At 37.6% G+C, this 15327-nt stretch overlaps 1 protein-coding gene across 2 annotated transcripts; it reads right to left on the reverse strand.

Annotated features, from left to right (window-relative positions):
- Positions 1-669: 669 nt before the first annotated feature.
- cd164 (CD164 molecule, sialomucin) lies at positions 670-14722 on the reverse strand. Of its 2 annotated transcripts, XM_044105941.1 has the most exons (6): positions 14420-14722; positions 13091-13159; positions 6738-6812; positions 6348-6422; positions 5001-5078; positions 670-3780 (listed from the first exon to the last, which is right to left on the reverse strand). In XM_044105941.1, exons 1-6 carry the CDS (start codon positions 14481-14483, stop codon positions 3626-3628), a joined length of 516 nt encoding a protein of 171 aa, XP_043961876.1. In that variant the 5' UTR covers positions 14484-14722; the 3' UTR covers positions 670-3625. The 2 variants fall into 2 exon arrangements, with proteins under 2 accessions (XP_043961876.1, XP_043961877.1); XM_044105942.1 differs by lacking the exon at positions 6348-6422 and having other exon boundaries at positions 14420-14695.
- Between the last annotated feature and the right edge of the window lie 605 nt (positions 14723-15327).

The following is a 15327-nucleotide window of genomic DNA, read 5'->3' on the forward strand; positions in this document are numbered from 1 at the left end:
GGGGTTGTTTTGCTGCATCAGAACCTGGAAAACGTCCGATATTTAATAGAGCCATGTGTCCTGCTCTCTACTGGAAAATCCTCAAGAAGAAAGTTTAGTTATGAAAACAACAAATGAAGCTTTTGGCACAGCCTACTCAAAGTCTGCACTTAAAGCTGATTAAGATGCAGTGCTTTGACCTAAAAAAAAAAAAAAAAAAAATGTTCAAATCCAATTCAATTTGGCTAAAATAAAAATTCTGCAAAACAAATTGGATCAAAGTCCTTCCAGAGGTGTTAAAGAAAAGTTACCAAACACTTGTGTTAAATGTTTACTTGGATCGCTTCTTTCAGCTCAGATCATTTTAAATCTGCATCGTCTCGCTCGGATTATCTTTTTTCAACATGCAAATTTGTTTGTTGGTTTAAAACACACAGCAAAACGCAGGATGCAAACAACTTTTTCACAGCGCAGAATATTGCAGACTCACTTCCTCTGCTCCCAGCAAATCTGTTGGGTCAGCATTAAGTTACACTAAAGACAAAGAATCAGTAGAACTTGATGCAACCACAACAGTGAATGTATTCTTGTCCCACTTAGGTAAAACTACACACACACACACACACACACACACACACACACACACACACACACACACGGGTATCATATGAAGAAGAGTAAACGCAGAGATTTGTTTAATGATATTCAAACTTTATTGGTTTAACATTGTAAAACTAAAGGCAACACCAGAAAACAAGGCCAAAAAAAAACAAAAACCCAAAAAAACAATTGAGAGGCGTCAGAGGCACAAAACAAGTTGAGTGGCACAAGAAGAAGCAAAGACCATTCAAGGGGAGGCATTGTGTCACCGTTCAGTGTCTACATATGGCTATATACGTTTCTGTGTTAGAGTGGTGAGAGAGAAAAGCCAGAAGTTGTACCAACAAGACAAAAGGACAGTGAAAGACAGCGCTACAGTGTGTGTGCAATTAGCAATAAAGCAACAAGGCAAAGAAGGCCAACACTGCCTGGTTGAAAACTGAATTGTGATCAAGTGAATCTTAATGTTGCTCTTAAAAATCTTTCACAACAGAAAACATCAGCAGGTTAAAATTGAAGTGGTGTTCAAGTCATTGCGTAAAGGGTGGAGGGAAAGCTGAAATAGAGAACACCAGGCCTGCCTGTGGTTACTTCACCAGTGTGTCTGATCACAAATAGTTGCCGAGAAGCTGTTCAGGCTACAACCAAACTGCTTCAGCTGAAATATACGATTTACTTGATGTTTTTCATCTTGACAAAAGCAGCATTTAATCTTACACCGAAACAGAAAGTAGCCTACGCATGTTGCCTGAACAGCTTGTCACCTTGCAACAGCTCTGTGGACTTGATCGAAAAGATTAAGGCTGAGAGCAACAAACGTACGCAGAACACAGGAAAGCACTTTACAGGAGCCTTAAAGTGACGAGTCGGGCTGACGTTTGGCCAGCGTGACATCTTGTTTCACAACAGATGGAAATGGATGATAACTGAATAAGGCACTTTTGCTCGAGACGCGGCACATTGGGACGTCGATGTGCCATTCGCAGAAAGCGGAACGTGCTCAGCAGCACTCGAAAATATTTCTCCATTTGTGCAAATGGACTCGACATGCAGCAGAAAGGGATACCGAAACGGCGCAGCAGGGCTGGAACGTTGCCGGCTCGTAACGTTAATGCAAAAGAGACCATGCAACCTCAAAATATACAAGCATAAACAAACATCTGCATTCATTAATTGCTTTGTGGTCATAATCTGAATATTTAAAACAAGCCTATGATTTTATTTGTGAGCTAAACCTGAAAAAAAGAATAGGGTTACAAAACATGCCAAAAACTGAGGCCTTTGGCTTCATGTACATGGTTTCAAGGCATCCTTCCATTAGCATATGGACTCATCACAAATAATTAAGTGGTATTTGAAGGTGTCTAAGGTACTAGTTGCATATGCAATGAAAACAGCATCCAGCATGCACTAACTGGGGGGATGAAAGCCATTTATACAAAATTAGTAGAGCCACCGCAAAGCTAAACGCTCCAATCAACATTTTGCTTCTCTTTCAAAAGGACAGAAACAGGACGTGGTTATTTACAGGTTAGACAAAAGCTGAGAAATCCAGAAAAAAAAAAGAAGCTAGCAGCTAGCTAGTAAGAAGACGAGGCTTCAACACGGCAACTTGACTGATATTCTGACCTTTACACTACAAATCAATTAAATAGAAGTGAAATCCTTAACTAACAGCAGGTCTACATGTTCTGTCTCTTCTAGACACTTATCTTGGAAGATAAAGTCCAATATTTTCACAATCTTTTAGTATGAAGTAGACCATCATGCTCGTCGCCTATATCAAAAGATTTTCCTCCCAGCTCACTCAGATTTGAACCATGATGTAGCAAAGTGGAAGGAAATTCTGTTAAGTTATTCACTCCAAAAGTCTGCAGTAGCGCGATCGCGCAGTCGTCCTGCCGCGTTTGGTCTTTCTGCTGCAGCTACGAACCGAACGACGGCCTTCAAGGACAAAAAAAATCCTGTTTTCTTCAACAATAAAAGGCTCTTCAGTCCAGCTGGGACACTACAGCTCTAAGCAATATCAGCGCAGCGATACTGTTACTTCTCACAATATGGAAATAATAAAAAGAAAACAAAAAATACAAACCCTTTACTTGCTTTCACTCACACTGGACATCAAAGGCACTTCACTGTCCACATCAAGAAAGGTGCACGCCACACCTCATCCTCTTCTGCACAGTAAAACTAAATAATTTGAAAATATTCTAAAATAATTCACTTTGACCCGGTTTAAATACCAAAGCAAACGACAAGGACCTGCTCCACACGAGTCACCGGCAAGATTTAACAATCAGAAGATGAAAAGATATGGGAGATTTGTGGTTCTGAAATTAGCTCTATACATTATTTATTGCGGTGGGCTGCTCTACTGGCAGTTGGCGTTTGACATTTTTAAACATCTTGAATTGGGAGAGAGGCTTCCAAGGAGGGCGGTGGGAACCGAACAGCAGAAAAACACTCGACACTCAAATAAGACCTTTTTTTCCCTCCTGCTTGACGTCAGATGATTAATTGTCGCTTTTATTCCTGACGGATCAGATGTGTGGAAAAAGAAAATAAAAATTTCACAAGCTAAAAGCAATCCTTAATCATCTGTTGCCACATTTTTCACGAGCTCAAACAGCGTTTCCAAATCAGGTAAAAAAAATAATACAGATATTCAAGCCTCAGCAGGAAAAAGCTACTCTGTATACATGGCTAATTGTTTTGCTCTTGTGTGGTGCATTTAATTGGGGAAGGCATAAGAAGAGGGGCTGTAAATAACTCAAGCCCACTCAATTTGCTGGAAAATGCTCTATGCAGGATGACTAATGGCACGATGGAGGTGGGGGTAGCTGCTTACTTATGTAATCCACATGCTTGAGACCTAAATGCACGTTGAAGGAGATTCACTTTGGAATGAAATGAATCATTCAGTCATGCAGGTCTAAACATTAAAAAAGAAAACTGTATGGAAACGCTGTTTGAGTCCACCCCTTGTGAGTGTGTGCTGAAGGGTTGAAATCGGTGAGGACGGCTTGGATCCTAAAGTGCAGCCACTTCAGAGAGTGTGGTAGTTACGGTCTTTGGATTTGCAGAACTTGTAGAGGAAGAAGATAACAGCCTGAAGGCCCAGGACGAGCACTATTCCACCGATGAAACTCGCGGCATCAAATGTCGAGTTCTTGTGAGGGGCCACCGTTGTGGTATTCGGTGCTTTAAAGGGAACAAAAAGAAAATGTGATATTTAAAAAAAATAAATAAATAAATTAGAAATGAAGCTCCATTTAGTTTGATTTCCTTAAGTTTTAGCTTGAAGAAGTCAAAAATCTTCCAAAATGATTTTTTTTGTAGTTTTTCTTTTAGGTATTTGGTCTTTCTTTCATTTTTATTCCAGATTTCATGATGGACCAAGAAAGATCTTGGTTTAGATGAGTCTTCTCGAATTAAAAGTAGCCTCTGAAAATAACATTAACACCACGTTTTTGCTTTTAAATACCTATACAATGTGTTTTCACTTAGTGTTAAAGTTCTTAAGACAAATTGGATTTTCAGTAATACTCTAATTTATTGAATGGGTCTATAGGCAACAAAGGTTGGATTTCTGCAACGCTACAGATTTGATTCCCATGAAGGGTTTAAATTTTCTGTAACAACATGACTGTAAAAACATCATGACTGTTGAACTACTCTTTAACTTGTGTTGCTTGGATTCATCCTCTGCAAGCCAAAAGTGCATTTGAGCGGCTGGATGGACTCTCACTAGTATCAAAGTCCAAACCTAATACAGATCCCAGTAACTAAAATACTTCATCTAAGTCAGTGGTGTGGAAAAGAAAGATGGATGAAGTCAATTAGAGTCAACTGTAGCCAAACTAATATTATTAGTTTTTTTTTTCTGCCATAATGCAGCCGTTTTAATATTACATTTTCTCTATATTCAACTCCAATTCCCATTCACCGTGGTTCTGATTCACTCTTTGGGCCTGTCAACTTTTATTAAATATGAAATTATGGCCCTGATCAAACTAAAATAAGAATGAGTCACTTCCTATAATTTACAGGAGTCACATAACCTCACTGCTTTACAAGCTGACTGAGCAGATTAAAAAACATGCTGTAAATCAAGAGGCAGGATGAAATGCCTTCAGGTGGGTAAGAAAAAAAAAAAATACTCCAGAGGCAGGTTACTGTGCAAGATGGAACAAAACTACTCTTTAGTTTTATTGGTAAGTACCAAATGACACCTCTGTGACAAGCAAAGTAATAAAATGTCTAAAAAGATGCTTAAATATTTCAGAATTATCTCAGCAAACTTGGAATATTGCTCAACACGCTTCTTGGAAGAAGAAAAAAAAGAAATTCGAAACCTTTCTGTATAATAAAGTGAGATACAAGACCACTGAGACGCCTGCTGTTGTAAATGTCAGACCTACCCAAAGTGGAGGCTGAAGTTGCAGTGGTGGAGCTGTTGCCATGATGAGTCGGCGTTACGGTTACATTCGTTGAATTCACTGAAACAGGGTCACAGCAAGAACAAACCCTTAACAAATAAAAACACCTGTAATTCTTGTAAACTGTTGATTTGGTACCTTTAAACACATAACCTATATATTTGTATCACTTTTCAGACCTATCGAACATTTATTCAAGATAAAAATTGACATCGGTTACTCTCTACCTCACAGGATTCATAGTTTCACTCACAACCACAAAAGCGGCAGAGAAGAGTGAATGTTAAGCTGTTGAAGAGCTGAAGGTGTCAAGCATGTGCTTCACACCTCGCTCTCCTTTTAAGAGTTACTTCTGGCTTCTACCTCCCTCATGTTTCATTGAATTACAGTTTCTAGAATAAAGCAGGTTTGTCCACTTTAGCTTAGACATATTTAAAAGCGAGGGCAATCAGATAAATAACTTGATATTTAAGGACAGATTATTAGTACAGCAGTAAAGCTACATTCTGCTACTATTGAATGCACAATTTATATTTAGCTTCTACCCTTTCAAATAATTCACTTGAATAGGCAGCAATGGATTTCCCAGGTTTCATTCTACCTTTCTGTTCTGTCTGGTGGGCCATAAACTAACTGCTGCTCAGTGTGCTTTTGAGATTTGGCTGGAAACAGGCAATACAATCAATAACCACAACCCCAAGATAAAAAGAAAATAGATAAAAACACAACACCCCAATATCAGTCTGTAAGACCAAGAAAGGTGTCTGGGTGGAAACCTTGTCCACAAATGTGCTTTTTGTAGAGAGTGATGAGTAGAATTGTAATAACTTGAACAGTTTTTACCAGTGACCTGCTGGTTGGAAACTAATACATCCTACCTTTTTCCGATCAGTAAATGCATCATGCCAGACAACATCAGAGTGTTTTAAAATGAAGCGGGAAGGAAATGTCACATGCTTTTCTAAACGAGACTATTTTTTTTCTAAAAATATTTTTAGTGTTGTTCTTATGTTTTATATTGTATTTAAGAGAATTGACAAATTGACAAAAACTGGTATCCCAGATCAAAACATTAAGAAAACTAGTTTAAATCCAACTTAAACCAATTTTAACTAAATAAAAATAAATCACCGCTTAAGTACTGAGATGACATTATATATCTATTGCACATCTTTTTATTGGATGTGGGACCCTACCACCTTAAGCCTGATAAAATACTTCTGACACAAAGTTTATGAAAACACAAAAAACAGAAAACACCTGTTAATAAAACTAGAGCAAAATGGACTCCACAGACTAGATAGAGCTCAGGTATTAGGCAGTTGTTACCTGTCGTAGAGATGACGGGGGGAACAGCTGTATGTTTGGTAGTAGGTGTAGTAGCCAAGGTTGTAGGAGCGGAAGCTGGACAAGGAACCAACACCAGCACACAACATACAAAGGAAAGCCAGACAAAACACCCAAACAACTGGATTATAGACAACAGATAAGAGAAAAACACCCAAATAGCCCTGACTGACCATTAATTAATATTTTAGTAAGGCAATAATAATTAGACCCATCCAGAATCTACAGATAAATAAGAGTCTAATCATGAAGAAATACATCACATGTAAAACAATAAGTGTCTGCTGATTCTCTTGGGTCTATGTTATGTTACGTTAATGCCAGAAGAATATGGCTGTTATTCATTTAGCTCTGATATGCAGTCAAACTTACTTGAACAGGTTGCGTTGCTGCAGGTGACGTTAGCCACAAGGGTAACGTTCACACAAGAAACTCCCACTGAAACACCTGATAAAAAAAAAAAATAAAAAATGCAATGTAAGTCTTCAGGTTTTACTAAAACATCATAAATAAGCCAAACATCAAAGCATGTAACAAATTCCAACTATGACTAATGATCCTAGATGAAGTGATTCACAAATATACAGAAGCATGTATACAGAAAGCAGCACCACACTGAATCAGGGCGCACAGCTTGATACGCAGGCGAGTCACTCCGTTCTCGTCGCCCCCCTACAGGAATGTAGGATCAGCTGCTCACACAAACCTACATCCTACTTCCACTTCCTCTCTATCTCGCCTGCCCCATCGAACCACCCTATTATTTTCAAGTCAGCATAATGTTCCTGACGTTCAGCTTTAGCAAAGAGCTCTTCATACTTCTTTATTTTCGAATGGTAAAAATGAACATTTTAGGAATCCAATTATAGTCAAAAACACTGAGCTATGATCATTGACATAGATTACCGCTACTCTGTGTGTCTTTCATTAAGATTAAATCTACCAAAAAAACTCCAATTATGTAACTAACTTGCTTTTTTTTTTAATACACTGGTTTCATCTTCACATCTAATTCTGAATGTGATAGTCTAATGAAAGTGAACAATGTTTCATCTTTACTTCACTGAAGTTAAAGATGGACGACTGCACATGTACTGCCATGGAAAGCATTTACTTACAGAAGAGAAGTTCCACAGCCAGATCCCTGCATGTTTTAGATTTGCCCCTGCTCCAAAATATACCCCTACCTATTTCTTCCTTTTTTATTTTCTTTTTTTTTTTTTTGCTAGTAGTACAAGTTCCTCAGAAGCACAGACTTGAGGCCATCAACGATTTCTTTTGCAAAGGAACAAGGACTTCATTGACAACTGCAAACACTGGAACTGATTTTGGCATGAATTTTCTTTTACCGAGCCACATGTGACCCTGTTCACTGCAGTTATACCAAACCTACTCTGTTATCATTCGACACCCAAAATATGAGCAGCAAGTTTCATCACACATTACCAAACAGTAGCTGAAGAGCAAAACATTACTACAAATCATAGTACAGGATTTTAATGCAAGTAGCCTCTACAAGTGTTAAATTAACACACTGGAAATACTGGTATCACTTTTTCTGTAATATTAGAAAGGAGAAAATATTTAGGTGCATTGTCTATTGTTGTGTAGTCTAATCATTTATTAACCATGCATAAGGCGAACTTTGCCCCATCGTCAAGTCTGATCTTGGCTGTGCTTCATATTAAGGCCAACAGAGAAAAATGCTCCATTTTATACCCAGAATCTACAATAATTCTGATTTTTCACTGATTTTCAACACGCTTATAGCTTTGGTCATGGTGGAAAAAAGAAAGACAATAAGTCACTATACGTTCCCTTCCACACCCATTTATTGCCTTATTTATGCTTAACAGCTGTTGTTAAAGTTTAACCATGAAACAAAAGCAAACAATTATATAAATGTTTTCCAGACATAAAAAAAACAAAACAAAAAAAAACAAACGTTATAATTACTAAATTTCAATTAAATAAACCTAAGCTTAAGCTGATGAGCTGCTGCTGCAGAAATATACTTTACCATGTTGAGGTGTGATTCAACTGAAAAGAAAAAATGTATAAAAATGTTTGACGGAGGTGAGATATGTCACAGTAACATCCATGTGATTGTCAGTATGAATGCGGGTTGTGTTGTTGCTTTAACACTATAGTTCCTTTGTGTAATGGACGTCTTCCAATGGGCCTTATTAAATGTTTTAGGAGTGGAAGAAATATTTCTAATTAAACATTCATCAGCAGTTAAATATGATTGCAGAGAAGTCCAAAGCAGAACAGGAATGCTCCTAAATGTGTTTTACCTAAAATCTGTGGAGATATTATGAATCTGAAATGCACAGAGAATGGAACAGGTCTCTTTAAGACCAACCACACCATAAAGGACTCCCAACAGATGGATTCCCATAAATTACAAAAATACACCAGGTTTACCAACGCAAGTCTTGAGGTAATTTTTAAAGCACTAAATAAGGCTCAAAACTTATTCTAAGTTTGTGGCTAGTGGCTCACTAGACTAGCCTGTATGAGATTTTCCACTGCTTTGCAGCAGATTATACATTGATCAGGCACACAGTTTTAAAAACAAGTAACTTCCAAACAGCTTTTGAGATGTAATTATCAGTTTGTGGAGATCATGATGCAAGAGTCTTTTGAGAGTTTGCCTCTTTGCTGGTGGTTCAGTTATGTGAGGCATTCAGTAGCTATTCACTTAGACGTCAGCAGCTGACATAAAGCACGGCGCTGCCACTCCGCAGCTTTTCTCTGACATGTTTTCTAACTGCCCCGCTGAATAACATGATTTAGCAGCATTTCTCTAAGTGGTCAGAAAAGAAAACTAGAAAGAAGGAAAAATCTACTAAAAATGTAGCTTTAGACTTTGCCAGCTGTGATTTACATTAATAAAAAAAAAAAAGAAGGTACATGTTCAGGTGTTAGAATAACACTGAAAAGTTCATTTATTTTAGTCATTTGATGCAAAAAGCAAAAACACATATAGCTGAATCACACACAGTGATGTATTTAAACACTTTAGTTCTATTAATTTTGTGGATATGCCTTATAACTAGTTAGAACTAATTTTCTCAAAAACATTTAAATAAAAGATTTATATGTATTTGTGGTGCAGATCTGTTGGTGAAAATAATGTCCATGAGCTTTTCAGTTAATGTACTCAATACTTGGTTGGGCCTCATTTTGCATAAACTTAAACATTAATGCAGAACAACATGGAGGTGATCAAACTGCGGCTTCGGTGAGGCATTGAGGAAAATTAAATCAGCATTTGCATAAAGCTCATCAGCAACGGGAAGCAGGAAGTGCTCGAAAATTGCCTGTTTGAAGGCTGAGATGAAACATTGAACCAACACCAGAGAATGGAATGGCTGCCCCAAATCATCAATCAATGGAAACCTCACTCTGGACTTCTAAAACTACCCTCCTCCTCCAGAGTCTGGAACTTTAATTTCTGAATATCATTTTCTAATAATTAATATAATTAAATTTTGGACTTATGCACTTAGCATCTTCAATACAATGCTCAGTGGCATATTTGTGCCACTGAGCACAAATACAAAAACTTTTCTGAAACCAGTCCCATATGTATGATATATGGTTTTTTATATGATGTGGCAGAGATACTTGTTTTTATAACGACCCAGCTATGTGTGTACAAGGCCTGGAACACTGCCTCCACCCTAAAAAACACTCTTGAATAATCGACTCCAAACTCCTAAAAAGGCCTCAACTTTGCCATTTATGCAACTTTTTCCACACAGATCTTTTCCTTCCACTCAACTATCCATCAATAAACTTGGAGCACAGTGAACTGCTACCTTATTAGCAATTACTCTTCTTGTGATGTGTATGATACAAATTTTTAGGCAATACTCTGAGTAGAGTTTTTGTTAGCAGCAAGTGAAAAAAAAACAAACAATAAATATCCTAACCAACAAAAATAAACCATTTAAAATATATTCCTGTGGATGGAATAAGTTTTATTTTACTAAAATAAATTATGTTTTTATTTATATCCTAATCTATTGACATGTGCATGTAGATTTGATTTAAAAAAAGGTTTGATAGACTTTTTTTTCCCCCCTACAACTTTTAGTAACCTGATACTGCAGTCTGTGTATGTTTTTCCTTCTCCATTAAGTCAGAAGGATGTTATGTCACATGCAGCTGCAAAAGGTAGGACCCACTCCCACACTTTGCCAAGATGGTGACATTATTATCACTGTGCTGAACAGCCTCGTGGTCCAGAGAGTTGGCGCTCCCAGCAGGCTCTGTCGCACTCTGCATTTAAAGCTCCTCAGCGCTCACATGTACACGTGTAAGCTTTGGAAGCATTAAAGCCGGAGACAGCAGGGAAACATGCTCCTGGTGCAGAGTGCTTGTTTACAGAAAATCCCTAAAACCAAAAGTAAACCTGGTGATAATGTGGTGTTGACTCGCTACCCACAGCATGCGGATACTCCTTATTACAGAGCAGCCGTCTTAGTGGACACGGCTGGCGTTCCAGCTGCCTCCTCTGTTCACTTTAAATGGGTGATCCCTTCCTGAATATGGTCGGGTTTTATTTTCAGAGAAAATCTGTCGTTAACAGTCTCAGTATTCCTTCATGTCAAGCAGGCACACATGTTGGTTTTTCAGGGTCATTCTTTCGAAAGAAAACAAGGCTTTACTTTATATAAACGCAAGAAAAATGTGTTTAAAAGTCTTGTTTCGATACCACAATTGTATAGACTAAATACTTACTGAATGCACGCTGGTGTAATTGTTTCAAAGTTATTGTTTTTGTGGGTGGCAAGCTGCCATTTCCTCCTGTGCACAAAATGTAACAGTAAACCGGGTTAAGCTTCTCCCTCGGCTGAAACAACAAAAACCTAACCATCTAGTCTTGGAACGCCCCAAAAAGGAGGCAGACGCATGTTGTTCTACCTGTCCTGCTGAACCTCTGGATGAATCACTCAGCAATGCATTATCACAGAACCTTTTAACATCACTGTGAAAGCAGGTGGAGGGCGTGGTGTCATGAAATCTCAATATAGTCTCTCCTGGAAAGAATCAGAGCCGCAAATATAGAAGGTTGTCAAACAGGTCGGCTATCGTGTCGGTTAAAACACCTGCGGCTTTTGGGTCTACTGAGGGAATTTGGATTGTTGAAGTTTCCTGGAGCTACTTTTAATACATTTTTGAGATACAACATTCCAATATTCAAGTGTGATTTACCAGATTTTTTTGCGTCTTGAGCTACAGTCAAAATCTCAATCCAGTGATCGCTTTCCTCAAACTTGTGTCATTATCTTTTTCTTCCTTCGTTCGTTTACCCTTCTAGGGGATATTACCCGCTTCCTGCCACACGTCCCCTCACTTCCTCTGCTGTTTTCTTCATCTTCAAAATGACTATACGTGTGCATCATGTCAAATTGCACTTTGAAGCCTTCCAAAAGGCATGTTTAACTAGATCTCTTGACTTACTCATAAAATGTTTTTTTAAAAACCATCATAGTCCAAATATAATGCATTATTTTCAAAAAAACAAGAAGCTGAGCCGTCGAGTTAAAACCAAAATCCCCAAACCGTAAGACGAAACGTTTAAACCAAAAAAAACGTTGGTTGACTCTGGAAACAATTTATCATTCATGTTTATTTCGGCAAGCATCTTACTGAATGAGGCACAGCTCGAATAACCACAGCAGCCAGCAGACTGTGAAACATGCTTTAAAAGTCACTGCAACCGCTTTGCTACTTACATTTTACTGCAGAAATTGTAAATCTCATTAAGAGGGAACGAATGTTTTGGAGAAATGTAGTTCATTAAAATGTGATAAAAATCAGAAGTATCTTCTAACTTGTTATTCTCTTGCAGTTAACTTGTGGTTGCAAAAGTAAGAGTTCATTCATTGGTCAATTTGAAAACATGTTAATTTCTTTCTGTATTTTTACAGTAAGAGATCTTGAATATTGATATTTGCTACATTTCCGTTGACTCACATGAGACAAGTTGTACAAACAATCAAAGTTTTAGTTACAATTAAATCCAGGAAGCTCAAAAAAAGGTAACTGCAGAAATTATCCCTCATTAGAAATTATGTGATCTGAGATCAACCTTAATCCAAAGAGAACCAAGAGAAAACAAAGGAAATTTGGTGGGAAAATGGTGGTGAAATAAAACATTGGCTAGCTGAATATCAACAGGTTAGTAGGAAACAATTTCAACAATTGAAATATTTATTAAAGATGCACAGAGAATTTGAATTTGGAATCAGGCTATTTTCAGCTTACACATACGCTAAAGTCCCTTTAATGTCATTTGTTCCAAGTCAGGCAGCTCTGTACATAACAATAAATAAATGATAATGGTAATTGTGCAAAATTTAGGTGAGAATAGTACTACGGTAAATTTTAGATAAGCCATCAATGCACTCATGATATATATTTTTTTATTTTCTGAGTCCCCAACTCACAAATGTGAGCAGGCCTCCAATAATCTGCCTAATTCATTCCAGCCTTATCTTGTTTCCATAATTCACTGCTTAAAGCTGGCCCTGAGCTGGCCAGTGTCAACAGGCTATGGTTTAGCTCAGGCTTTTGAGAAGCCAAAATGAGCCGTTCCTCCACGGCAAGGAATCCAACTTCCAATAAGTTCAGCTGTCTGCACAATTAAGGGCACAAAGGCCAACCTGTCCTCCTTGGTTCCACAACCTGCCACATATTGAGATACTTACTTGTGCAGTTAGCCCACTTGCATTCAGAGTTTTTGACACACTCATCACATTGCAGAAGAGTACAGCCATCTGGAAGGAATTCAGAAATGTAGTTTAGTTATGCTTATTTGAACATGAATGACTTCTAAGATATAGATTTTTATCTGCATCTTTGTAGATCCAAACGCTTAACCTGATTACAATCAGGTTAAGCATCTGTGCATTAACACAGAAAGCAAGAAATTAACTTAAAATAAATGTGGAGTGTCATAAAAAGATAATGCAACAAATATTTTGTCAAAGACATATTTACTTATGAAAGAAATTAAATAAACTGGAGTAAATGGATTAAAGTTTGTGTCAATTGATTAAATATGCCTCACAGCATTAATCTTACAGACTAGTCAGACCTGGAGTGAGTTATCCCATCATAATCAATAACATCCTAAAAAATAATATTTACCTTTTTTTTTTAAATGGTTGTTTTTTTGTTTTTTTTTCCTGAGAATTAAAAAGGTATTTAAATGAAATTTCTGTCCCCTACCATGAATCCAGTTCTACACAAATCTTACAATACTTTGTTTGGCTAGACTAAGACTGGATTATCCTAAAATAAGTACTTGTTTAAAACACAAGTTTTACCTTTGAAAACTTCATAATTATTGCCTAAATGGATAAAACTATAATTTCAGTGCCTTCAGCGCTCTTACATAATCCTAGATCAGGTTCTACGCAAACCTCAAAATGAAACTAGTCAAACTTGGACTGGTGAGTTTATGAAACTTTTGAAAATTGGAAAAACGACATATTAATTGTTTTTGGGGAGGGTACTATATCGATTTGAACATAATAGCCTTTCAAAACTTTTTAAAATGTTTGTGAAAATCAAAAAAGGTAAACATGGTTTGTTTAAAGTGTGACTGTACTACAACAACCTCTTCCGGATTCTCAAACCATCATGCCTGCTACCGATGATATTTTTACAATCCATAACTGTGTTATCAGATAATAAACATTATGACACAAACATCTCTCTGATCGTTACACAATACCAGTGTACTTCCAGGTCGCAGTGCTTATTAACAAGCTAAAGCGCTAGCATTTTCTGGAAGCACGACTTCCTCTCGCCAACGTGGATATAAAGCTGATAAGTTCCCAGAAACTGGATAAATAATTGATTTAAACCAGAACACTGATGTGGTAACTGTCAAACTAAAGAAGCGAGACACCTAGCGGGTGTCGCAGTAAGCAGATGTGGACTGATGATTTTAAAATGTCTTGTTTCTGCCGGGGGGATTCTGGCTGCAATTAGCCGCTAGCTGTGCTCGGTGAAGAGGTCGCGAAACTTACCTGGGTTGGCTGCAGCGCCAATCAGCACCAGAGCTGCGGCGAAAAACACCACCTTTACGTACATGACTGCGGCCGATTTACAGCTCGGTCTGGTTCACACAGAAGCAAGTTATCTTCACGGAAACGTCGAGAATGTGAAATCGGAATTTCGCGGCTCCCTTCTCGTCTTTTCTGAGGACTGCTGCTTCTACTGCTGTTGATGTCCGCTAGCTCGACACTTCCTACTCGGCAGGTCATGTGGCGCTTCTTATGGGAGGGGTGAGGAACGATCAAGTGAGTGGGCAGGAAACACGGAAGAGTCTAGTAGTGATCGGAACCAGAGAGGGACTTTTACCCAGAAAAACGGCTTTAAACGCACACTTGCAGCGCAAAAACAAGTCGCCTGGGCTACTTTATCCCAGTTCATGTTCAATGCATTAATTTCTAAAACTAGAATTGGATCATCTACAACAGAAACTAAATATCTAAACACGTCATTATTTAGAGATTTACTGAAATTTTAAAGAGGATCTTTGTTATATGGTTCCTTAAGCCACCTTGAAATATTGCTTGTTTTATCGAAACAGATCTGTCTTGTAAATGAGATATTGGATCTCAATGAGACAACCTATATAAATTAATGCCAAATAAAAATAATACATAAATAAGAGTAATTCAAAATAAATAAAAGACACATACACATACGACTAAATTGACACATTCTTTAAAAAACAAGATTTTATTCCTCTTTCTTTTTCCCTTCTAACCTTAAATCGAGTCATGTAGAAAAACAGTGCAATACCACAGGTCTACTTTATTTTGTACAAATGTGAACTAGAACTTCTTATCAAATTTATAAGTATTTTTCCCCTTTTTATATCAATATTTATTTAATTTCTGACACCCAAACTAAATTAGATTGGGTTCTG

This window comes from Gambusia affinis, linkage group LG22 (assembly GCF_019740435.1).
Source record: "Gambusia affinis linkage group LG22, SWU_Gaff_1.0, whole genome shotgun sequence".
Lineage (NCBI taxonomy): Eukaryota > Metazoa > Chordata > Actinopteri > Cyprinodontiformes > Poeciliidae > Gambusia > Gambusia affinis.